The sequence below is a fragment of the Ranitomeya imitator genome, chromosome 2, assembly GCF_032444005.1.
Source record: "Ranitomeya imitator isolate aRanImi1 chromosome 2, aRanImi1.pri, whole genome shotgun sequence".
Lineage (NCBI taxonomy): Eukaryota > Metazoa > Chordata > Amphibia > Anura > Dendrobatidae > Ranitomeya > Ranitomeya imitator.
The window spans coordinates 190,301,745-190,329,080 of record NC_091283.1 but is presented as its reverse complement, the minus strand read 5'-3'; the positions used below and the strand labels follow the sequence as shown (position 1 = coordinate 190,329,080).

General features: G+C 44.6%; 1 protein-coding gene across 6 annotated transcripts in view; it reads right to left on the bottom strand.

Annotated features, from left to right (window-relative positions):
* Window positions 1–27,336, bottom strand: part of LOC138662588 (ras-related protein Rab-7a-like) — a 45,357-nt gene that overhangs the window by 4,950 nt on the left and 13,071 nt on the right. For 3 of the 6 annotated variants that reach the window (XM_069748396.1, XM_069748397.1, XM_069748398.1), the window contains 3 exons: window positions 6,299–6,382; window positions 1,087–1,213; window positions 309–527 (listed from right to left, as the gene is read on the bottom strand). In XM_069748396.1, coding sequence (XP_069604497.1) covers window positions 309–527; window positions 1,087–1,213; window positions 6,299–6,345 — 393 coding nt within the window. In that variant the 5' untranslated portion in view covers window positions 6,346–6,382. Of the gene's footprint in view, window positions 1–308; window positions 528–1,086; window positions 1,214–6,298; window positions 6,383–19,637; window positions 20,086–27,336 lie in introns of those variants that run through there. The other 3 variants (XM_069748395.1, XM_069748399.1, XM_069748400.1) reach the window with 3 other exon arrangements.

The following is a 27,336-nucleotide window of genomic DNA, read 5'->3' as shown; positions in this document are numbered from 1 at the left end:
TCGTGACTGTTTGACCGCCATAACACATGTATGGATTAGATAACAAACAGGCAAGCCCTACATGTGTTGCGGCTGTCAAACAACCATGAGACATGCAGCTATGGGGACTCGAACATAGGTTTTTTGAGCACACTGAAGACACCCGGTTAGCACATGAGCATGCCCAGATAACACCTTATCCTACACGTTTGCTCACCACTAGAATACACGTAACATGGGTCAATAAGTTATAATAGATGGATCAATCTCACCAGCTGTCAAAAATAAATAAATGGAAGCGACTGTTGTGGAGCAAAACATGTACTGACCTGTCGCTCCTCTAGGTCCGATTTGTTTGCAATGACCACAAAAGGAAACTGTTCTGGAGACGGAGGGTCAGCTTGTACCAGGAATTCCTTCTGCCAGGTATCCAGAGCTTGGAATGAGTTTGGGGAAGTAACATCAAAAACTAACAAGCAGCAATCCGTTCCCCGGTATAATGCGGCACCCAAGGACTGGAAGCGCTCCGTGCCTGCTGTATCCCAAATCTAGGAAAGAGAGAAAGTTTATCATTTCTGTACTAAAACTTATTTAAAAATGAAAATGCTATTCACAACCTCATTACACATTTTCTAAAAAAAAAAATTGGAGAAGGGCTGACCTGCTGGAGATCCTTCTCTATTAGTCAAAATAGAGAATAATTATGGCAGCGCCATCACCCTAGCAGATACCTATTGACTTTACGGGAACCTGGCATGGCACCATAGGCAGAGATGAGACAAGTCCTGCGCCACTCTAGAGGATTCCCATGTGTGAACTTATGTGGAGACCCGTCAAGCACCTGTAGCGGCATGGTAAGGAAGCCAACTGGGGACGGCCCTGGTCTCCAGCTGAATCACAAAACTATGTCTTCCATGAAAATCGCCAGAGATCCCCATGTACAGAATTTAAGCCTTGACAGATTATATCAGGGGAAAGGAGGATCATTCATGTTGGATTTCATTGCCCAAACCTTGCTTTCTAGCGGACCAGACGCTTCCACCAAAAGTGTGCATGTAGTAGGGAAAGATACTGCCAAGATATTGGGGGTTGTGTGACCAGATTTACCTGTACGGTGACCAGCTTTTCATCCACTCGCAGTTCTTTAGTGAAAAAGTCGGCTCCTATCGTTGCTCTGTAGTAGTTGGTAAATCGATTATTGACATACTGGTTCATTAGCGCCGATTTCCCCACACTGCAGATAGAGAATATAAGCAAATGCATAATCGTCTTATGTCACAAGGCTTTAACCTGATAACGACCAAGTGCGGTAACTTTACTAGCAGCTCCTGAAAGGACTTGTGACACCACGGGGCCATTTTCCTTTTTAACTGGGACTCCTAGAAATGTCTCAATTAACTAAAAAAAAGTACCGTAAATGAAGAGAGTAAAAAAAACAATGCTGCTCATTAGGACCTTTTTAGAAAAATCGGCATTAAAAAGGGGTTATGGCAAGTTAGAACATTACAATTTTACCAAAATATTTCTTTACCAAAAAAAAAAAAAAAAAAAAAAAACACACCCTTTGCAATTTGAAGCTTACCTCTTATTAAATAAAGTTCTTGATTATCATGAAAGGAGGGACTAACAATTGTTTAGTGCTGTTGACTAGGCTCCTGGCCGCCTTTGCGGTCCATCAGCGATGGCCAGTATACTAGGCAAGGAGTGCACGCTTGCAAACTCTGCAGGAGATCCATTGCTCCTGCACTCAATCTATATTAGCTTGCAGGATTCGAAAGCTCACAATTTGAGCCAGGCCCACAACCATGCTTTTCCTTGTCAATATTAAGGAGTGTACGGCCACTCAACCCCGGCAAATAGAAAGCCAAATGGCACTGGTATGGTATGTTCCCATGGTCAGTAAACCCTGCATACATCTGCAGCGTCCAGATGTTACAGCATAATTGATGGGATTTCAAGAAATCCCATTTCCACTATGCATGCAGACACCCGCGGACACGGACATGCAGCGCTTCTTTCCCGACCGCAGTATGTCAATTTATTTTGCGGAGACGTGAGCCTCCACAAGATAAATGTCACCTGTACAATGTATTGGATGCGGTGATTCCGCACGGTTCAATGTACACATGCGGAAGCACCTGCATTCAAAAGCTGGCAGCTCTTTGGATGCAGCATACATGTGCTGCGTCCAAAGCGATGCCGATTACTGACCGTGGGAACTTACCCTTAAAAGGGTTATTCTCATCCTCCCTCCCTTTAGGACAGGTCATCGATATCAGATCAGTGAGGGATCTGAATCCACTTAAAGAAGCACTCCCATCAAAGTTTTATTGCAGTCATCATATAGCCCAGTGCACTTACAATTGCTGATCTGGCCTTTCTACCCAGCTAATTCTTCTTTTTTCTATGTAGAAATAGGAAGTCTTTTTTCCCCTGCTGTCAGGAAATACTAAGAATTTCTTATTGTTCCAATTACACATACAGAGTCCTCAGCTGCAGTTTCCTCTGCCTGCATGTGATTCTAGCCCCGCCCCCCCCTCTTCCCACTCACGTCCCCTCCCACTAGCTACTCCAAGCTGTGTAACGCGAAACCCCAGAGTGCCAGCAGCACAAAGAGCAGTTTACGACCCCAACTGGTTAAAAGCAGTTCCTTAAGCACATGGGTTTGGAAATCCCTTCGTTCCTTCAAACTGGAATATAATAACCCAGAATATTCATATAGGCAGGAACCTTATATATTTGAAATCTGCATCATGAAAGCTATCCACAATGGTGTTTTCTGGCTTATGGGTGCATCAGGATCTGAGAAAAGGGTTCCTGCCTTCCGCTAGCCAGCAGATAGCTTTCTATTGATACCAAATAAGAAGTAATTGCGTAATAAGAAAAATGATAGTCCTGCCGACACCCTACAAACCTCGCAGCCCGAGTTAAGACACTCATAAGCTTTTTCATAGCTTTCAAAAGGGAGTTGCATGCCCTAGCTCCGCCCACTCAGAGAGGTCATGGGATAGAGGGTATAAGGCTGTGAAGCCTGTTGTGAATTCTGTGGCAGAGCTCCCTCCTGTGGTCACAAGTGGTACTTCGGCTGATTCTCTCTGTGAGCTTCTGTTGGTGGAGGGAAGTGGTACTGCGGCTTCTGAGTTTCCTCCCTCAGGTGATCTGGTGAGGTCGTTAGGTGCTTCTCTACTTAACTCCACCTAATGCTTTGATCCTGGCTTCCTGTCAATGTTCCAGTGTTGGACTTGCTTTTCCCTGGATCATTCCTGTGGCCTGCTGCTCTGCATAGCTAAGTTCTTCTTTGCTATTTGTTTGCTATTTTTTCTGTCCAGCTTGTCCAATTTGTTGCTGGAAGCTCTGGGACGCAAAGGGTGTACCTCCGTGCCGTTAGTTCGGTACGGAGGGTCTTTTTGCCCCCTCTGCGTGGTTTTCTTTAGGGTTTTGTGTAGACCGCAAAGTTACCTTTTCTATCCTCGATCTGTTAAGAAAGTCGGGCCTCACTTTGCTGAATCTATTTCATCTCTACGTTTGTCTTTTCATCTTAACTCACAGTCATTATATGTGGGGGGCTGCCTTTTCCTTTGGGGTATTTCTCTGAGGCAAGGTAGGCTTATTTTCTATCTTCAGGCTAGTTAGTTTCTCAGGCTGTGCCGAGTTGCATAGGCAGAGTTAGGCGCAATCCACGGCTGCCTCTAGTGTTGTTTGGAGAGGATTAGGGATTGCGGTCTGCAGAGTTCCCACGTCTCAGAGCTCGTTCTATGATTTTGGGTTATTGTCAGATCACTGTATGTGCTCTGACCGCTATGTCCATTGTAGTACTGAATTGCCTTTCATAACAGAAGCCCCAATTAGGAAGTGTTTTTTTTTCTGCCAGGGGAATCAGCCAGGAGAGGCTGTGCATTTTGACCTGATTATTTGGGACATTTCACCTCCCCCTCCTCCACATGGCGTGCCATTGACTGATAACTAAGTTTCATATCTTAATCCCTGTTATTTTGTAACTGTTGTATATACTGTAGTTGTCTCATTTTGTAACATCTTTTATATACTTTTGTAAACACTGCCTACATTTTCTGGAGGAAATCTATAAAACTATTAGTTTTCTTTTCCTTGTTCTAAAATGTACCGCCACATGCTCTGTGCTAAATTACGCTACCATGCGGGTTGGCCCCTGACAAAATACTTATTTTGTTGTAAAACGAGGAGCTATATGTGTATTACCTGCCTGGGACTGGGATATACATACCGCCCTCCCTGCAGAGTGCTCAATAGCCAGTACATGACCAGGCAGCCCTTCTGGCGACTACTTATCCTAGGTGTAGTTCCCTGACTGACCTGAGGGCAAGGTGGGTGCCAGAGAGCTGCAAGCCGCAAACTGGAACTGGAAAGTAGGATATAATAAGTCCCTGATGAACTAGGGGGCAACCATACCCCCCTTTATGACACCTGCATGACCCATCTCCTCCAACCTGACCCAACTGCTGCCTCCTCCATCACAGACTTCTAAGTCATGGAGGAAAATTGACCCCCTGTTTCTACATACTAGCTGAATCCTTCTTAGCTCTGGGTTTTTAATCTCGTGATGTCATAGACCTAATGGAAAATACAAGAGGAAAGAAAAACATCCGACCAGAAAGTCCAAAATAGCATTATTTAATAAAGAATTAATTTTCTAACAATATAAAAAAATAATAATAGGAGCCAAGAGGACAATGCATGTACCGTAAACAATTTCAATTGTGAGGCCGCACATTCATTACCACACTAAATGCATATATTGAAAAATTGTGAATCAAAATGTATATCAAACAAGTGAAAAAGCAATAAAAAAAATTATAATAAAAAACAATAAAAGGAGTGTAAAAATGTGTATACCAAATGTGTGTTTTACATAAGTGGTGCAGAGAAAAAAAAACAAAAAAAAACTTATTTTGTGTGCCACCCCCCCCCCCCCAAAAAAAAAAAAAAAAAAAAAAACAAAAACAAACAAAAAAAACAGTGCTTCAAATTGTGAAAAAAAAAAACCAAGAAAAAAAAAATTACGAAGGCAACAAGCCGAAACGCGTGTTGGGTTGGCACGCCATCCTGGTGTGAGAGGGACTGCACTACTCGTGTAAGCACCTTTTTGATCATTTCGATCATTATTGTATATACCATACTTATTGAAACTGAGTCTCCATTCTATTATATAGATTTGCTTTTCTTTTGTAATACCACTTCACTCCATCACTTTTTGTCCAGCAACATTGTTTTGCCTTTGAGATTTTTTTCTTGTTTTTTTTTTCACAACTTGAAGCACTAAGTTTTTTTTGTGTGCACAAAATAAGTTTCTCTGCACTACTTATGTAAAATACACATTTGGTACACACATTTTTACACTCCTTTTATTGTTATTTTTTACTTTTATTATTGTTTTTCACTTGTTTTATATACATTTTGAATCACAATTTTTCTATATATGTATTTAGTGCGGTAATGGATGTGCGGCCTCACAAATGAAATGGTTTACATACATTGACCTTTTTGCACCCATTATTGTTTTTTAGCATTACTTAATAAATAATTAATTTTATATTTTGGACTTTGTGGTCGGTTGTTTTCCTTTCCTTTTGTCCTTTTGGTAATTCCAGATTGTCTGTGATTTATTTCACATGGTCCTGTGCTGGTGGTTGCTGCACTGATTTAGTAACTTTTAATGACACAATTTCGTAATTTTACTTATTTTATTATTTTGTGCTCCCAGTAGCATTTCCTTTGGTTTCGTTTTTCTGTTCCAATGGAAAATAGAAGGATTATCTGGGTAGAAAGGCAAAATGAGCAATTGTAAGTGAACAGTTATTTAATATGATATTGCAATCAATATATTAAAGAGGAAAAAAAATTCATAGCAGGGCATCTTTAAATGGAGGGGCTACATCGGAGTATCTGGTAAAGCACTGTACATTGTGGAGGGGTCATAAGAGGTATTGCACCTCTTTCCAATGTCAGTTGATGGGTAGAGGTGTCATGAACTGGACCTCTGATATGATATTGATGCCTTATGCCAAGAAGAGGTCATTAGTATCGAACATCCGGAATTCAACTTTTGTGTCTTTAAGAGTTAAGACGAGTCCTTACCACGACGATTAGAGGGCGTGACATTTTGATCTCCCCCACTATTCTCTAGAACGGAGAAAAACAGTACCCAAAAACTAAAACAAGTGTTCTTCAATCAGCTACCCTCCATACCGACCCTAACACTCTTTAGTTACCTCGCGCTAAAGTGTAGTATGAGTAATATAGTAATTATGTCTACATTAACTTATCTACAGCCTTCACTTACCCCGCATTCCCAATTAACAGCAGCTTTATATGTTGCCTTGAAAACATCCTAGAGCAAGGCTGAAACCGAGCTTTTTGGCGACTCCTGGCAGAATAAAAATGGGGAAAAAAAAAAAGAAAGTTGCATAGTTTAATGCAATCTATTGTGTATTCATTAGCCTATAGTTTTAGGTCTACAGCTCCTATGCTCAGCTATGTAATCCCAGGGTAAGAGACTCGTTACCTGCATTTAAGAGAGCTGTCTTACATAGTCACCTTTATTAAAGGCTCCTGTCCACAGACTCAATTAATCAGTCGGACTCTAACCTCTACAACACGGGCAAGACCAAAGAGCTTTTGTAAAGATGTCAGGGACAAGATCATAAACCTGCGCAAAGCTGGAATGGGCTACAAAACCATAAGTAAGACGCTGGGTGAGAAGGTGACAACTATTGGTGCAATAGTAAGAAAATGGAAGAAATTCAAAATGAATGTCAGTCTACATCGATCTGAAGCACCATGCAAAATCTCACCTCGTGGGGTATCCTTGATCATGAGGAAGGAGAGAGTCCAGCCTAAAACTACACGGGGGGAACTTGTTAATGATCTCAAGGCAGCTGGTACCACAGTCACCAAGAAAACCATTGGTAACACATTACTCCGTAAAGGTTTCAAATCCTGCAGTGCCTGCAAGATCCTGCTGCTCAAGAAGGCACATGTGTAGGCCCGTCTGAAGTTTGCCAATGAACACCTGGATGAATTTGTGAGTGATTGTGAGAAGGTGCTGTGAGACAGAAATTGTGCTTTTTGGCATTAACTCAACTCGCAGTGTTTGGAGGAAGAGAAATGCTGCCTATGACCCAAAGAACACCATCTCCACTGTCAAGCATGGAGGTGGAAACATTATGTTTTGAGGGTGTTTCTCTGCTAAGGGCACAGGACTACTTCACTGCATTAATAGGAGAATGGATGGAGCCATGTACAGTAAAATCCTGAGTGACAACCTCCTTCCCTCTCCCAGGACATTAAAAAAAAATAATAATAATAATGGGTCGTGGCTGGGTGTTCCAGCAAGACAATGACCCAAAACATACAGCCAAGGCAACAAAGGAGTGGTTCAAAAAAAGCACATTAAGTTCATGGAGTGGCCTAGCTAGTCTCCAGACCTTAATCCCATAGAAAACTTATGGAGGGAATTGAAGCTCAGAGTTGCCAAGCAACAGCCTCAAGAGTAGTGAACCAAAACTCCTGCGATGTGCGCAAAAATCATCAACCACAAAAAAAGTCTGACTGCTGTGTTTGCCAACAAGCGTTTTGCCACCAAGTATTAAGTCTTGTTTGCCAGAGGGAACAAATACTTATTTCACACTGCAAAATGCAAATTTATACAATGTGATTTTCTCTCAATGTTGAAATTATAGACTGTTCATGCCTTTGTCAGTGGGCAAACTTACAAAGTCAGCTAGAGACAGTTTTTTCATTTTAAAAGGGAGGGGGCCCAAGCTGTCAGTGTCCGCCCCTGTGGAGAGGTGTCTGTCAGACACCATCACTAAACCCTTACTGTAAAAAAAAAAAAAAAAAAAAAAAAAAAAAACACACACACACCATTTAATGCTAAAAAGCAATCCCCGAAAATTACCCTCTTACTAAGAATAAAAAGTAAACCACCAGTGTCTGCCGTAAGTCCATAATATGGAGATTACATAACGATACCCAACTCTGCTAAATCCAGAGGCTATGATGAGCGGTGGTGACATTAGCAATGTGATAGCTCACCATGCAAGAACCAGCGGCAGAGACAAGCAGTGACGTCATTAAAGTTACCGCAGGTCAGAGTCATCTGTTCTCTCACTGTGCTCAGAGTGTTCCGGCAGCCATGGTGAGCGGTCACATTACTGATGTCATGACTCATCACAGCCTCTGGATGTAGCAGAGTTGGGTGGGGAATCATCGTGAGACCTCCATATTATGGAGGACCCTTGTGGATACATTTTAGTAACAAATGGGTAGAAAAGGGTAGTTGTCGGGCAGTGCTTTTTACAATTAAAAGGACTGCACATGTTTTTAATTTCGACTACGGGGTTAGTAATGGGTGTCTGACAGACATGTCTCCATTACTAACCCCTACGCTTGAGGTTAGTGGATATCAACTCCAAATCCATTGCCCTAGTGCGGTGGCAATTGGGAAAAGCTGAGGCTAAGCCCAAGAATTTACACATCTAACTGATGAGCCATTTGCGGGACAGCTAAGGGCTGGGCTCATTAGGCTGGGAAGGGGGACAATATCCACGGCCCTGCCCAGTTTACTAATATCAATCCGCAGCCATCTGCTTAGCTTTTGCTGGTTATTAAAATAGGGGGGGTGGGGAAATCGCACATTTTTTTTTTAGGGTCCCCCTTTTAAAATAACCAGTAAAGGCAAAGCAGACAGTTGTGCGCCATTATTAATAAATAGGCTGGGAAGCTACACGTTTATTGGCCGCAGGGGAGCAGAATGAAGGTCAAATATTTTTTTATTTTTTTTTTAACACCTTAGTGACAGAGCCAATTTTTACAATTCTGACCACTGTCACTTTATGAGGTTATAACTCTGGAACGCTTTAACGGATTCTGAGACTGTTTTTTCATGACATATTGTACTTCATGATAGTGGTAACATTTCTTCGATATTACTTGCGATTATTTATAAAAAAAGAACGGAAATATGGTGAAAGTTAAAATTGTGCAGTTTTCAAACTTTGTATTTTTATGCCCTTAAATCAGAGAGATATGTCACACAAAATAGTTAATAAATAAAATTTCCCACATGTCTACTTTACATCAGCACAATTTTGGAAACAAATTTTTTTTTTGTTAAGGAGTTATAAGGGTTAAAAGTTGACCAGCAATTTCTCATTTTTACAACACCATTTTTTTAGGGACCACATCACATTTGAAGTAATTTTGAGGGGTCTATATGATAGAAAATAACCAAATGTGACACCATTCTAAAAACTGCACCCCTCAAGGTTCTCAAAACCACATTCAAGAAGTTTATTAACCCTTTACGTGCTTCACAGGAACTGAAATAATGTGGAAGGAAAAAAATGAACATTTAACTTTTTTTTTTTGCAAACATTTTACTTCAGAACCATTTTTTTATATTTTCACAAGTGTAAAAACAGAAGTTAAACCATAAATTTTGTTGTGCAATTTCTCCTGAATACGCCGATAACACATATGTTGGGGTAAACCACTGTTTCGAAACACACCAGAGCTTGGAAGTGAAGGAGCGCCGTTTTACTTTTTCAATGCAGAATTGGCTGGAATTGAGATTGGTTGCCATGTCACGTTTAGAGAGCCCCTGATGTGCCTAAACAGTGGAAACTCCCCACAAGTGACACCATTTTGGAAACTAGACCCCTTAAGGAACTTATCTAGATGTGTGGTGAGCATTTTGAACCCCCAAGTGCTTCACAGATGTTTATAAACGTAGAGCCGTGAAAATATTAAAAAAAAATTTGCATTTGTTTACACAAAAATGATCTTTTCGCCCACAAATTCTTATTTTCACAAGGGTAACAGGAGAAATTAGACCACAAAAGTTGTTGTGCAATTTCTCCTGAGTACGTCAATACCCCATATGTGGGGGTAAAACACTGTTTGGGCACACCGCAGAGCTTGGAAGAGAAGGAGTACCGGTTTACTTTTTCAATGTAGAATTGGCTGGAATTAAGATCGGATACCATGTCGTGTTTGGAGAGCCCCTGATGTGCCTAAACAGTAGAAACCCTCCACAAGTGACCGCATTTTGGAAACTAGACCCCCCATGGAACTTATCTAGATGTGTGGTGAGAACTTTGAATGCCCAAGTGCTTCACAGAAGTTTATAATGCAGTCGTGAAAATAAAAAATATATATTTTTTTCCACAAAAAAGCTTTTGTAGCCCCCAAGTTTTTATTTTCACAAGGGTAACAGGAGAAATTGGACCCCAAAAGTTGTTGTCCAATTTATCCAGAGTACGCTGATGCCCCATATGTGAGGGTAAACCACTGTTTGGGCGCATGGCAGAGCTCAGAAGGGAGGGAGCACCATTTGACTTTTTTAAGGTACCGTCACACTAAGCGACGCTGCAGCGATACCGACAACGATCCGGATCGCTGCAGCGTCGCTGTTTGGTCGCTGGAGAGCTGTCACACAGACAGCTCTCCAGCGACCAACGATCCCGAGGTCCCCGGTAACCAGGGTAAACATCGGGTAACTAAGCGCAGGGCCGCGCTTAGTAACCCGATGTTTACCCTGGTTACCAGCGTAAAAAAACAAACAGTACATACTTACATTCAGCTGTCTGTCCCTTGCCGTCTGGTTCCTGCCTTGACTGCTGGCCGTAAAGTGAAAGCAGAGCACAGCCACAGCGGTGAGTCACCGCTGTGTGACTCACCGCTGTGCTGTGCTTTCACTTTCACTTTGCGGCCAGCAGTCAGTGCAGGGACCAGACGGCAAGGGACAGACAGCTGAATGTAAGTATGTACTGTTTGTTTTTTTACGCTGGTAACCAGGGTAAACAGCGGGTTACTAAGCGCGGCCCTGCGCTTAGTTACCCGATGTTTACCCTGGTTACCAGTGAAGACATCGCTGAATCGGTGTCACACACACCGATTCAGCGATGTCTGCGGGGAGTCCAGCGACGAAATAAAGTTCTGGACTTTCTTCCCCGACCAGCGATCTCCCAGCAGGGGCCTGATCGCTGCTGCCTGTCACACTGGACGATATCGCTAGCGAGGACGCTGCAACGTCACGGATCGCTAGCGATATCGTCTAGTGTGACAGTACCTTTAGCGCAAAATTGGCTGTCGTGTTTGGAGACCCCCTGATGTACCTAAACAGTGGACACCCCCCAATTCTAACTCCAACCCTAACCCCAACACACCCCTAACCCTAATCCCAACCCTAACGATAATCACAACCCTAACCCCAAAACAGCCCTAATCTCAACACTAACCAGAACCCTAATCAAAACCTTAAATCCAACACACCCCTAATCCTAATCTCAACCCTAAACTCAATCCTAATCCTAATCCCATTACACCCCTAATCCCAACCCTAACCTTAACCCTAATCCCAAGCGTAACCTTTATGCCAACCCTAATACCAACCCTAATCCAAACCCTAACCCCAACTCTAACCCTAACTTTAGCCGCAACCCTAGCCCTAACTTTAGCCCCTACCCTTGCCCTAAATTTAGCCCCAACCCTAACCCTAACTTTAGCTCCAACCCTAACCCTAAGGCTACTTTCACACTTGCGTCATTTGGCATCCGTCGCAATCCGTCGTTTTGGACAAAAAACGGATCCTGCAAATGTGCCTGCAGGATGCATTTTTTGCCCATAGACTTGTATTGCCGACGGATCGCGACAGATGGCCACACGTCGCGTCCGTCGTGCACTGGATCAGTTGTGTTTTGGCGGACCGTCGGCACAAAAAAAAGTGTTCAATAACGATTTTTTGTACATCGCGTCTGCCATTTCCGACCGCGCATGCGTGGCCGCAAATCCGCCCTCGCCTCCCCAGGACATAGACTGGGCAGCGGATGCGTTGAAAAACTGTATCCGCTGCCCATGTTGTGCACAATTTTCACAACGTGCGTCTGTATGTCGGGCCGACGCATTACGACGGCCCCGTACCGACACAAGTGTGAAAGAAGCCCAACTCTAACCCTAAATTTAGCCCCAACCCTAAATTTAGCCCCAACTGCTCTGCTCCTGCGGGCCGGCAGATGGCGACAGATGGCGGGCACACTGCGCATACGCCCGCCATGTTCTTTCCAGATGAAGACGCCGGCGGGCAGGAGAGGACGCAGGAGGACCCAGGGACACCGGTAAGTATAATAGGGTCCCCGAATCCCCCTATTTCTCTTTCATCTGATGTGTGATCACAGAATTACACATTGGCTTTTTTTTTTTTTTTTTTTTTGCGATCGACGGTAAATGGTTAATTACCGGCGATCGCAACTTGGGGGTCGGTAAAAACCCCCCCGAATCATGTTCTCTGGGGTCTCTGCTACCCTCGGCAACCGAGACCCCAGAGAAAATCCGACTCTGGGGGGCGCTATTCACTTTTTCCACAACGCCATTAATTAACGGCACTGTGGTTTAAGTACCCTTAACTGCCGCCGTTAAAAAGGTGTATCGGCGGTCATTAAGGGGTTAATCAGTTACTACATGGTGGTCATACTACAGGGATGTCTATGGGGTCCCAAGACTTCTATGCATACCCCTGGTAAGTATAATGTTTTTAATATAATATATTAAAGAACAGCAGCACAATGGGACATTATATGTCTGTTATGAAATCGGAATAATCCTTTCCCGTTTTAGGTCAATTAGGATCATCATGTGAGAGAGAATTTAGGTCCATTCCTCCTGACAAAACTGGTTTAACTGATCCAGGTTTGTAGGTTGTCTTGCTCTCGCACCGGCCTTTTCAGATTTGCCCATAAATTTTCAATAGGATTGAGATCAGAGCTTTGTGATGGCCACTCCAAAACATTGACTTTGTTATCCTTAAGCCACTTTGTTCCCATTTTGGCAGTATGCTTCGGGTCATTATCCATTTGGAAGACCTATTTTCGCCCAAGCTTTAACTTCCTGGCTGATGTCTTGAGATGTTGCTTCAGTATTGCCACAATCTTTTCTTTTTTTATTCAAATAAATTTTTATTAAGAATAACAAGATAAATGACATGTTACATTCTTATTTTCAATACAAAGCTTTTTTCCCCTCCTTCAAACATTCCCCTTCAATCCCACCACCCCCCCCAACCCCACCCAACAAAGCAGCTCACCTTGCTTAGCACTTCCATCATTAGACCAATATACTATCTAATCCCTCGGCCAATAATATAAGCCACATTTAACATTACCATTAATTAGGAACCTTAATTAACTCTCCCTCTATTATACCCCATCCCATAGCAATCCACGGAGACCACATTTTATTGAACATTTCGATTTTCCCTCTTTTTTTATAAAACCCCTTTTCCAGTGTCAGGCCCTGCTTCACATACTGGAGGAACTCTCCTCTTGACGGCGGTTCTTCCCTAATCCAATTTCGAGCTATTACCTTCCTAGCCATGTATAACAATCTGGCAATAGCTATCTTTAGGTTGTTATCCACTCCAATCTCATCCACACATCCCAACAAGCACACTATAGGATCCCTTGGCACCTTACATCCATACGCACCTTCCATACGACTCAAAACTACCACCCAAAAAGCAGCCAATCTCGGACACGTCCACATCATATGGAGTATATCAGCATCTGCAGTTTTACACCTCGGGCATTCAGAATCATCACGGAAACCAGCCTTATATAGCACCATCGGTGACTTATAAACCCTGTGTATCACATAGAGCTGTGACAATCTATATGGTTCGCTCAGTGACAATCGTGGGACCCATTCTAGCACCGACTCCCAAGTCTCATTATCCATTGGACCCAGATCTCTCTCCCACTTAGCTCTCGCCATTATTGGAAACCCCAATAGGAAAGTATGCAACAGATCTTTATACAAAGTAGATATGACTCCCCCAGTAGTCCCTTCATTACATACATACTCCAGTACTATATCCCTCTGAATTCCAATACCTCCGTTTCTACTCTGAGCTCCAAAAGCATGCCTCATCCGCAAATACTGAAATTCCCCCACAGTCCCACACAATCTTCTTTTCTCATGATTCCATTTATTTTGTGAAGTGCAACAGTCCCTCCTGCATCAAAATCCCACAACATGATGCTGCCGCCCCTGTGTTACACAGTTGCAATGGTATTCTCTGGCTTCCAAGCTTCTCAGTTTTTCCTCCAAATGGAACGATTGTCATTATGCCCAAAGAGTTCAATTTTAGTTTTAACAGACCACAGGACAGGTCTACAAAAATTTAAGGTCTTTGTTCCTGTGTGCATTTGCAAACAATCTTTTTTTTTTTTTTGTTTTGTTTTTTTTAGTTTACTTTTGGAGTAATGGCTTCTTCCTGGCAGAGTGGCCTTTCAGCTCATGTTGACACAGTACTCGTTTCACTGTGGATATTGATAGGGAAAATGGTGTGCACTCAGGTCAGGGAGAATGAGGTGCTGGTAAACCGACCATGTGGTCAAGTTAATCACAGAAAAAAAATTACCGCACACTCAATACTGGTATGATGCAAAAAAGGTATATGCCAATTTTATTCAAGGAAACAAAAAAATGGTAGTTGCCACATTGGTAAAGGTAGACAATGAACCCGACGTTTCGACCCTCCCATGTCTTATTCATGGGGTTACTCTAGTCCTTTGATATACATGCATATAGGTGGCAGTAGTAGGGGATGAACAAGCGATCCCTTCAGTTTAAAGCATAACCTTATGGTGAGGCCAGTAAGGGCTGCTGTCCCAGGTAAAATAAACCTATTAAAGGAGGGCCGTAATGTACCCAGTAGGCCTGAGAGGAGTCTTGTGAGGGGTCAGCGGCGCATCCCGCGCCTTGCTGCGCTGTCCTGGAAGGAGGCTTGGACTACCCTTGTAGATCTAATGTCATTGGTCCTGGCACTATCAACCTGGGGGAATATGTGGAACACTAAGGTGTGTATCTGAGAATATGATGGGGTAGGTGTTGTGATGTGACACCCTTGGTGTGCAGGCGCAGCTGTTTTGGAGTTTGGTTACGCCTGCGCAGTTTCACCACTGAGCCTGGCAGGGTTTGATGTGCTAGGATACGGCTTTGTGTACAGACGCTGACGTTTTTGTATCTGACTGCACCTGCGCTGCTTTGCCACTGTTGAATCCAGGTGGCTTTTGATTATGAACCTGGGTGCATGACGCATGCGCTGTGTGGCATTGCTTGTAACATGAGAGTGGGGGCAAACTGCGAGTGCATGCGCAGTTGAAGATCTGTCTAAAGGAACCTCTAGCGTCTAGAATATGGACATGCTCAGTGTGGAAACGCCGTACCTCTGGCACACATGTCCTTGATGGACCTCTTGTGTTTAGCATGTGAACATGCGCAGTTTGAGAATGGGGACAAATTGATAGCGAGTAACCCTATGGTTCTTCTTGTGCGAGTTTTCCTTGGAATAAAATGATCGGCTGCTTAGATATTTAAAGACACCTCGGCTATGGAGGCATCTACACCTGCAACCAGGTGCTGCATTTATCTCTGATGTTATAGATATACACAGATTATCCCATGTGCCTCCTGAGGAACTGTATCATGGGAGGGAAACGCATCGAGGGGAAGTGAGGTTGATGCTGTCAAGATGTAAGTACAGATAAGTTTGCCAGTGTTGACTGGGTTATTATTATATTTGTTGACCTACTTTTGGGCATAGCGCAAGAGTGTTCATATGTCATGGATTTAGGATATTTTCTCTGTTCAGGACTTTTATTACTTATCTTGTGCTTCAACAAGGTTGCAATCGTATAGGCATGCTGCTAAACCTTAATTGATTATATTCTGTTTTTTGGGGCTCACAACTGGAGACCTCTCTGACAATCAAATTTTTTCAGAATATGTTGCACTATGATTTTTTACTATAAATTTTTTCTGTCCGATTTAGAATTCCCAAGAGCATCAGATTGATAGTGGTTATTTATACTTGGCAGCGGAGTTTGTTGGTGGCTGATGCTAGCAATACATTTTCAAATCACCCGTATTTCATAGTCCCCTAATAACTGGTATTTTTCTGTAGTGTCTTATTTGTTGATTGAGCTATTAGGGGATTTTTAGGGCTAGCCGCCATGGAGCGGGGGGCACCATATTACGTCTAAAAGGGTGCCAACTTCCGCTGGTAGGTAGGGACTTATGAGGGTGAGTAATAACTATCAAAATGATTGCCCCATTAACCCCTTAGGAGCGCCTGATCATCAAGATTGGTTACTTGCACCTGGCAGTGATTTTTGTTGATAATTGGCCAATCGTCCCAGTTTATAGTCCCTTAATTGTTGGATGGCTCTTTAGACTGGTTTACATATACTAGCCGAGTAGAGTTTATTTTTGTGTAGAGGTATTGGTTTAAGATTGAGTTCAATACTATGGATAAGGCTGGGATTACACATACGCGAGATACGGCCGAGTCTCGCAGGTGAAATCCCTCCCTCTGGCGCCGGCACTCCGGAGCGGAGCAAGCAGCCGCACAGCAATACATGGAGCTGCACGCTCCGCTCCCAAGTGCCGGCGCCAGAGGAGGGATTTCACCTGCGAGACTAGGCCATATCTCGCGTATGTGTGATCCCGGCCTAAGTAAGGGACTTCTAGAGCCATCAGGGTGAGCCGCCGAGGAGCGGGGGCGCCATTGTGTTCAAGAGGGTGCTAACCTCCGCTGGCAGGTAGGGTTTAAATAGGGGTGATTAGGGTGAAGTAGGTACACTCATACCCTATCCTGTATCACTGCCTGGTTAGGTATAAGTAGGTCAACTTTTGGTGTTCTTTTAAAAATGTATTTAGTGTTTTGTTTGGTTTTTGGTTGCATTTAATAAACTTTAAGTTTTTTAATGGTATTAGTTTTTCTAGTGAGCCTTTCCATAAAACTCTCAAAATGACCAGAAAAAAAAAAAAAAAAAAAAAAGAACTTTCATGTAAAACTCGACAGTCTATTCTTGTTCTTAGAAATTAAGGCTATTCCGTGCGAGAAATTGCTAGCAAACTGAAGATTTCCTACAATGGTGTATACTATTCCCTTCAGAGGAGAGCACAAACAGGCTCTAACCAGAGTAGAAACAGAAGTGGGAGGCCGCGCTGCACAACTGAGCAACAAGTCAAGGAAATTAGAGGCTGTAGTTTGAGAAATCGATGTCTCACAGGTCCTCAACTGGCAGCTTCATTAAATAGTGCACGCAAAACACCAGTGTCAATGTCTACAGTGAAGAGGCGAGTCTGGGTTGCTGGCCTTCAGGGCAGAGTGGCAAAGAAAAAGCCATATCTGAGACTGGCTAATAAAAGGAGAAGATTAATATGGGCAAATGAACACAGACATTGGACAGAGGAAAATTGGAAAAAGTGTTATGGACAGACGAATCCAAGTTTGAGGTGTTTGGATCACACAGAAGAACCTTTGTGAGACGCAGAACAACTGAATAGATGCTGGAAGAGTGGCTGACGCCATCTGTCAAGCATGGTGGAGGTAATGTGATGGTCTGGGGTTGCTTTGGTGCTGGTAAAGTGGGAGATTTGTACAAGGTAAAAGGGATATTGATTAAGGAAGGCTATCACTACATTTTGCAGTGCCATGCCATACCCTGTGGACAGCGCTTGATTGGAGCCAATTTCATCCTACAACAGGACAATGGCCCAAAGCACACCTCCAAATTATGGAAGAACTATTTAGGGAAGAAGCAGGCAGCTGGTATTCTATCTGTAATGGAGCGGCCAGCACAGTCACCAGATCTCAACCCCATTGATCTGTTGTGGGAGCAGCTTGGCCGTATGGTGCAAAAAAGTGCCCATCAAGCCAAACCAACTTGTGGAGGGGCTTCTGGAAGCATGGGGGGGGACATTTCTCCCGATTACCTCAGCAAATTAACTGCTAGAATGCCAAAGGTCTGCAATGCTGTAATTGCTGCAAAGGGAGCATTCTTTGATGAAAGCAATGTTTGAAGGAGAAAATTATTATTTCAAATAAAAATCTTTTTTTCGAACCTTGTCAGTGTCTGGACTAGATTTTAAATTCATTTGGCAACTCATTTGATTAATAAAAGTATGAGTTTTCATGGAATACACAAAATTTTGAACGGTAGTGTATATTTAAAAATAATAAGGGGGCCTGATCCAAATCTTGCACCGGAGTCCATCAGACTAGTTATGCCACTGTCCACAGCTGAAGTTCAATATGGGCACAAACTCTAATCATATTGAACCGCAGAATAAAATTACCAGGTCTTTCTTAGGCTGTGTTCACACGTTGCTTTTTTTTTGCTGTTTTTTTTCTGCAGCCAAAAGGTGATCACTTGGCAAAAAAAAAAAAAAAAAAGCAGAGTTTGCTGACTTAGGCTGCCGTCACACTAGCAGTATTTGGTCAGTATTTCACATCAGTATTTGTAAGCCAAAACCAGGAGTGGAACAAATAGAGGAAAAGTATAATAGAAACATATGTACCACTTCTGTATTTATCACCCACTCCTGGTTTTGGCTGAGAGATACTGATGTAAAATATGGACCAAATACTGCTGGTGTGACAGCAGCCTTATGCTGCATTTTTAAAGGAACCCAAAGATCAGCTTTGCTTGCACCATACATGCATGAATAATCGTGTTAGGGTGCAAAGCAATCATATTTGAACCCATAAAACCTTTTTTTTTTAAATAAGGGCAAATTGATTAAATTATTTAGTGGATTTTTGTATGTCTGAAAAAAAAAAAAAAAAAACAGACTTCTGAACAAAAAAGCTCATGAAAAAATCATAATTACAAATGTAACAACAGTGGGTGGAATGAGAAAAAAGGTGAAAATGCCAGAATTATGTTTTTTTGGTCGCCGCAACGGGTGATGAAAAGATCGTATCTGCACCAAAATGGTATCTTTAAAACATAAGCTCGGCATGGAAGGGAAAAAAAAAAAAAAGCTCTCACCCAACCCGAGATCACGAAAAATGGAGATGTGCTAAGGGCATTGGAAAATGGCACAATTTTTTTTTTTTTCCATTTTTTAGGCTATGTGCACACGTCAGGATTTTCTTGCAGAAATTTCCTGACAAAATCAGGACATTTCTGCCAGAAATCCACATGCGTTTTTTGCGTGGATTTTACGCATTTTTTGTGCGGATTTTTTGCGTTTTTTTTCCGGACACTCCAATTTAATGGGAAATCCGCAAAAAATCCGCAAAAATAATGAACATGCTACTTCTTTTTGCAGAATGCGTTTTTTTTGCGGAAAAAAACGCAAACATGTGCACAAAACATGCAGAATGCATTCTAAATGATAGGATGCATATTGTTTGCATTTTTTTAGCGATTTTATAGCGTTTTTATCGAAAAAAAACGCAAAAAAATCCTGACGTGTGCACATAGCCTTAAACTTTGCAATTCTTTTTCTCCACTTAGATAAAAAAGAACCTAGACATAGTTTGGACAGATTCCCTTTAGCGTGCGGTAAACAATAGAGAAACTAAACCTGGAAAATATTAGTGGAATTGCAATTGTTCTCCAATCCGCACACTTGGAGGTGGGATTAATATGAGACCTTATGTATTACTATCCATTCGGCATACAATTTGCATGTTTTAAAATCTCTACAGTAAAAGAAAGTAAAATGCATGACCGAGTAAGATCCTTTAACAGCGAGTGAAGACTTATATCGGTGGTGGAGGAATTGGTTTTACAAAAAAAAATGCTGTAAAATACCGGATTACTCACCGGTAATGCTCTTTTATAGAGCCCATGACAGCACCCACGAGAGAGGGGATCCGCCCCTAGGAACAGGAAACCTACAGAGAGATAAAAGGGGCGGTCCCCCTTCGCTCCTCAGTTGTTTTACAGAGAATAGGAGGAACCGCCGCCAGGTTTTAGTTAATAGGATCAGGTATATATACACATATTTACAACCTTCTACTATAATATTCTATTATTTACACCTCACCACAACGGCACCACGTGCTACTATAAAAAGGGAGGGATGTGAATGGGTGCTGTCGTGGGCTCTATAAAAGAGCATTACCGGTGAGTAATCCGGTATTTTCTATTCGCCACGACAGCACCCACGAGAGATTTACAGAGACTATAGATTGGGTGGGTTTACTGAGTCAAGGACCGATATCCCAAAGGCTAGATCAGAAGCAGAAGATAGGTCTAATCTATAGTGCTTATAGAAGGTACTAGGCGAAGACCAAGTTGCAGCCTTACATATGCAGGGGTGGGGAACCTTGGTCTTCCAGCTGTTATAAAACTACAACTCCCAGCATGCCCTAGCAACTTGCAGCAGTTGAGACATGCTGGGAATTGTAGTTCTCCCACAGCTGGAGGGCGAGGGTTCCCCACCCCTGAAGGTCTATTGGCACGTTCACCTTCTCTGCCCAGGAAGTCAACAAGGCTCTTGTAGAGTGTGCTCCTACATGCTGTTACGCTCGCGCCCTGACTGGTGGGCGTGAGCTCGGGGGTTTTGTGGCCCCACTGTGCCACAAACCAGACTACCCTGGAAGGGGCGTGACTATGACAGCTGCCTGGGTTTTCACTGGAGCCTCTGATGGTGAGGACAGGCTTATGCAGCAGGCAGCTGCCAGGTGCTACTCCAGGGTGGTGTCTGGCTGTGGCTGCTGATCCCACTTGGGAGACAGGAACACCAGGATTGGTGCGGGCATTAGGCAGGACTGGCAGAAGAGCACGGCTGGAACACAGACGAGTAGGCTGGCACGGCTGAGACAGGGCTGGCAGAGACACGGCAGAGAACACAGGGCTGGCAGAGACACGGCAGGAAACAGGACTGGCTAGGACAGCAGGAACACAGGACTGGAAGGCAGGGCAGGAACGGCAGGACTGGCAGGAACACAGGATTGGGAGGCACGGCAGAGAACACAGGACTGGTTGATGTGGTATATGAAGGAACAGGTAAGGGCCTGTTCACACTGGACGTGTAGGTACAGATTTGTAGTTTGGAACACAGGGCTGGCAGAGACACGGCAGAGAACACAGGGCTTGCAAGGACAGCAGGAGACAGAACTGACTTAGGACGGCAGGAGACAGGACTGGCTGGGACGGCAGGAAACACAGGACTAGCTGATGAAATATTAGAATCAGGCTGCACTCAGATGACACCCGAGTGCAGTCCAATTGTGAGTGAGATGAAGGAACAGGTAGGGATATATAGTTTGGAGGAACAGGTAGGGACCTGTTCACACAGGAGAGGAGTGAAAGACTGCAGATAGGAATGGAAAAGCAGCAAGCGGTAGCGTAGCGACAAAAGCTGAGCAGAGCCACAAAGAATGTGGAGAGAAGCTGCAGCAAGAGATACTGCAGAAGCTAAGCAAAGTGGAACTGCAGCAAGAGGTTTCTGCAGCAACGGGAGCGGAGCAGAGCAAGACGGAGCAGAACCGCAGAAGTGCGGAGCAGCGGCTAAGCCACCAAGATGCAGAGCAGGCAGAGCCGCAAGAGTGCGGAGTGCAAGCAGACCGAGAACACAAGGAAAGACACAGCAGGGAAGGAAGGCACACACAAGGAGACCGAGACAAGACTAAGTACAGACAAGGCAATGGAACAAGACACAAGGACAAAGACACAAGGACAAAGACACAGGGACCAGGATATTCTGCCTCCTGGAGGGCGGACAAAGATATAGGCAAATGCACAGAGAAAAGCCTCCAGAGAGGGAGCAACACAGAGCTAGACCTGGCAAACTCAGAAGCAAAACACTAACTGAACAAACACATTGCACAGGCCCAGACCACAGGGTGGAGCTGCCCTAAATACAGGAGGCCTCTTGGCAATTGGCCAGAAGCACCTTAGGGAGGTGCACACAGTCTCAATAAGAATCCGGAATGGCTGGCGCCGCCCCCCTATGCACACGGCCAGGAAGTGTACACAGAGCAGGCCGCCATGAAGCACATGGCATGGAACCAGCAGCAGACAGATCTCACAGCATGGCACTGGGTGAGTGAGTAGATGTAGCAGGCAGGTGGGGAATGGAAGGCCATGCAGTGATGCCGACAGGGTTGTTACAGTACCCCCTCCTTTACGCCCCCTCTTCTTCAAACCCGCTAAAATGATCCATAGAAGAAGAAAGAAACCACTCACAGTCCAAGTCTTAACATCTTTAGAGTAGGATAAGGCAAACGGGTCACCAGGAATCTCAGAAGACAAAGTCTTTTTGTGCCCAACAGGGTTAGCTTCATCAAAGGACTGGACCATTTCCTCTGGGTAGACAAGAAGCAGGGACTTGGATGCTACTGGTTTGACCACAACATAATGTGATTCCTTGGAAACTGAAGACACGTTCACTGGATCCAACTTAAGCCCATCATTACAAGAAAATTGGACCTTCTCCTTTAGACCGGTGGGAAGCAGAGATGAGAATACTTCTGTCTTGGGATCTTCACCAAATAGCCAGATGGAAACTGGAGGCATACATACAGGAAACATCTTCAGCCTGGTACCCTGAAAAAACTGGACCTCCTCTTCTAGATTAGAGGATGAGTAAGTCTCTGTCTTAGTATCAAGTAGCCACTTGGAAGCAGAAGGCATACATTCAGGAAGCCCCATCAGCTTGTTACTCAGACAAAACTGGACCATCTCTTCCTCCGGACTGGTGAAGAACAGAGATGCAAGAGCTTCAGCTTCAACTTCTTCATCCACCTGCCACATGGAATCTGAAGGCATCATTACAGGAAGCATCTTCTTCCCAAAGTTCAGGGAAAATATTTTAAGTGACGGGGATGTTCCTGGGAACTGGTCACTGGTATTGTCACTGGAGGTGTACGGAGAGGACGCCACTGTTTCCTTTACTTCAGTGAGGTCAGCACACTGTGACTCAATAGCCAGCTGATTAGGTGGAGAAGATATCAACACTGTAGATTGACCTAGCAGTTTAGGAACAAGAAACTTCTGGAGACTTGATAGTTCCAAACGCAGAACCACGCTGGGTCTTTGGACCGGAACGGGCAGCAGAGTATCCGGTTCAGAACGACCGACGGGCGGACTGGTCAACCAGTGGAAAACAAATCTCTCCGCATACAATGCTCCGATTTGGAGCTGTAGTTGTCCCTTCAACACTGGACTGTTCATAAGTAGGACTCGGCAATCACCAAACACCTTCACAGGATTCTGGAGCAGTGGAACAGGAATCACACTTAGACTCCGTCTGGTTAGCAGCTTTAACACATCTGCAGGACCGAAGCTCCCACAAGGCACTGGAACAGACTCAGACTTTAGCGGAAGGGAGTTATTCTCACCAAGGGCAGTCTCTCCTACTGGCCCGAGGTTTTGGAGCTTTAGATCCCCTGGACAGAGGTCTTCCAGGTGTTCCTCACAACAGCAGCGACATAGTAAGCCCTTCTTACGACTGCTCTTAGACTGATGCTTTGCCAGTCCACTCTTGACAGTCTTTTTGGGTTCTATTAGAGTAGCTGCTTTAACGGGTAGAGGAACTGGAGGATCACAGACGGTCATGGCTTGACGTGGAGGTTTCTTCACAGGTTTCGCCCGTCTGGAGCGCCTCTCGGATCTAGATGGGGAAGACATCACAGGAGCAGCAGGACGAGGCTTGTCAAAGACTTTACGGAAGGCCACCAGGAAGGCCCCAAGACTCATGACGATAGGATCCCCTGCTTCCCAGAGGGGACAAATCCATAATAAAGCATCTCCTGCTAGGTAGGACATGATGTAGGCCACCTTAGTCCGGTCAGAGGGAAAACAAGCTGCATTCTGCAGGATGTAGCGCAAGCACTGTTCCAGGAAGCTTTGGCATTCCTCAGGATTCCCATAGAACCTAGGTGGGTCTGCTGGGTTGTGCTCTTCCTCATAGGCCCGGAGTTGATCGTAAAGAGCGTTAGAAATTATGATTGGGCCCGAGGTCTCCTCAATTGGAACGACACAGGGCGGAACAAGTTCTTCAGCTTGCTCATACCGGTAGACAGAAAGTTCATCATGCTCTGAGAGCGGTAGGACATGGGATACAGCGGAGGCCATGGCCTGTGCAAACTGTTACGCTCGCGCCCTGACTGGTGGGCGTGAGCTCGGGGGTTTTGTGGCCCCACTGTGCCACAAACCAGACTACCCTGGAAGGGGCGTGACTATGACAGCTGCCTGGGTTTTCACTGGAGCCTCTGATGGTGAGGACAGGCTTATGCAGCAGGCAGCTGCCAGGTGCTACTCCAGGGTGGTGTCTGGCTGTGGCTGCTGATCCCACTTGGGAGACAGGAACACCAGGATTGGTGCGGGCATTAGGCAGGACTGGCAGAAGAGCACGGCTGGAACACAGACGAGTAGGCTGGCACGGCTGAGACAGGGCTGGCAGAGACACGGCAGAGAACACAGGGCTGGCAGAGACACGGCAGGAAACAGGACTGGCTTGGACAGCAGGAACACAGGACTGGAAGGCAGGGCAGGAACGGCAGGACTGGCAGGAACACAGGATTGGGAGGCACGGCAGAGAACACAGGACTGGTTGATGTGGTATATGAAGGAACAGGTAAGGGCCTGTTCACAGTGGACGTGCAGGTACAGATTTGTAGTTTGGAACACAGGGCTGGCAGAGACACGGCAGAGAACACAGGGCTTGCTAGGACGGCAGGAGACAGAACTGACTTAGGACGGCAGGAGACAGGACTGGCTGGGACGGCAGGAAACACAGGACTAGCTGATGAAATATTAGAATCAGGCTGCACTCAGATGACACCCGAGTGCAGTCCAATTGTGAGTGAGATGAAGGAACAGGTAGGGATATATAGTTTGGAGGAACAGGTAGGGACCTGTTCACACAGGAGAGGAGTGAAAGACTGCAGATAGGAATGGAAAAGCAGCAAGCGGTAGCGTAGCGACAAAAGCTGAGCAGAGCCACAAAGAATGTGGAGAGAAGCTGCAGCAAGAGATACTGCAGAAGCTAAGCAAAGTGGAACCGCAAGGATTGCAGAGTGGAACTGCAGCAAGAGGTTTCTGCAGCAACGGGAGCGGAGCAGAGCAAGACGGAGCAGAACCGCAGAAGTGCGGAGCAGCGGCTAAGCCACCAAGATGCAGAGCAGGCAGAGCCGCAAGAGTGCGGAGTGCAAGCAGACCGAGAACACAAGGAAAGACACAGCAGGGAAGGAAGGCACACACAAGGAGACCGAGACAAGACTAAGTACAGACAAGGCAATGGAACAAGACACAAGGACAAAGACACAAGGACAAAAGACACAGGGACCAGGATATTCTGCCTCCTGGAGGGCGGACAAAGATATAGGCAAATGCACAGAGAAAAGCCTCCAGAGAGGGAGCAACACAGAGCTAGACCTGGCAAACTCAGAAGCAAAACACTAACTGAACAAACACATTGCACAGGCCCAGACCACAGGGTGGAGCTGCCCTAAATACAGGAGGCCTCTTGGCAATTGGCCAGAAGCACCTTAGGGAGGTGCACACAGTCTCAATAAGAATCCGGAATGGCTGGCGCCGCCCCCCTATGCACACGGCCAGGAAGTGTACACAGAGCAGGCCGCCATGAAGCACATGGCATGGAACCAGCAGCAGACAGATCTCACAGCATGGCACTGGGTGAGTGAGTACAGGTCCTTCTCAAAAAATTAGCATATAGTGTTAAATTTCATTATTTACCATAATGTGATGATTACAATTAAACTTTCATATATTATAGATTCATTATCCACCAACTGAAATTTGTCAGGTCTTTTATTGTTTTAATACTGATGATTTTGGCATACAACTCCTGATAACCCAAAAAACCTGTCTCAATAAATTAGCATATTTCACCCATCCAATCAAATAAAAGTGTTTTTTAATAACAAACAAAAAAAACAACAAATAATAATGTTCAGTTATGCACTCAATACTTGGTCGGGAATCCTTTGGCAGAAATGACTGCTTCAATGCGGCGTGGCATGGAGGCAATCAGCCTGTGACACTGCTGAGATGTTATGGAGGCCCAGGATGCTTCAATAGCGGCCTTAAGCTCATCCAGAGTGTTGGGTCTTGCGTCTCTCAACTTTCTCTTCACAATATCCCACAGATTCTCTATGGGGTTCAGGTCAGGAGAGTTGGCAGGCCAATTGAGCACAGTAATACCATGGTCAGTAAACCATTTACCAGTGGTTTTGGCACTGTGAGCAGGTGCCAGGTCGTGCTGAAAAATGAAATCTTCATCTCCATAAAGCATTTCAGCCGATGGAAGCATGAAGTGCTCCAAAATCTCCTGATAGCTAGCTGCATTGACCCTGCCCTTGATGAAACACAGTGGACCAACACCAGCAGCTGACATGGCACCCCACACCATCACTGACTGTGGGTACTTGACACTGGACTTCAGGCATTTTGGCATTTCCTTCTCCCCAGTCTTCCTCCAGACTCTGGCACCTTGATTTCCGAATGACATGCAAAATTTGCTTTCATCAGAAAAAAGTACTTGGGACCACTTAGCAACAGTCCAGTGCTGCTTCTCTGTAGCTCAAAAGTGGCTTTACCTGGGGAATGCGGCACCTGTAGCCCATTTCCTGCACACGCCTGTGCACGGTGGCTCTGGATGTTTCCACACCAGACTCAGTCCACTGCTTCCTCAGGTTCCCCAAGGTCTGGAATCGGTCCTTCTCCACAATCTTCCTCAGGGTCCGGTCTCCTCTTCTCGTTGTACAGCGTTTTCTGCCACATTGTTTCCTTCCAACAGACTTACCATTGAGGTGCCTTGATACAGCACTCTGGGAACAGCCTATTTGTTGAGAAATTTCTTTCTGGGTCTTACCCTCTTGCTTGAGGGTGTCAATGATGGCCTTCTTGACATCTGTCAGGTCGCTAGTCTTACCCATGATGGGGGTTTTGAGTAATGAACCAGGCAGGGAGTTTATAAAAGCCTCAGGTATCTTTTGCATGTGTTTAGAGTTAATTAGTTGATTCAGAAGATTAGGGTAATCGGTCGTTTAGAGAACCTTTTTTTTGATATGCTAATTTATTGAGACAGGTTTTTTGGGTTATCAGGAGTTGTATGCCAAAATCATCAGTATTAAAACAATAAAAGACCTGACAAATTTCAGTTGGTGGATAATGAATCTATAATATATGAAAGTTTAATTGTAATCATTACATTATGGTAAATAATGAAATTTAACACTATATGCTAATTTTTTGAGAAGGACCTGTAGATGTAGCAGGCAGGTGGGGAATGGAAGGCCATGCAGTGATGCCGACAGGGTTGTTACACATGCAGTGGTGGATCTCTTCCTCTAGCTTTATATGGCAAGACAGCGGCATCTCTGATCCAGCGTGACAACGTGTTCTTTGTGACTCTGGATCCTTTGTTCTTTCCCTGGAAAGACACAAAGAGAACCCTACTCTTCCTCCAGTCCCTAGTTCTCTCTAAATAAGTCAGAACAGTCCTTTTAACATCTAGGGTATGAAGGCTCATTTCTTCTGGAGTTGAGTG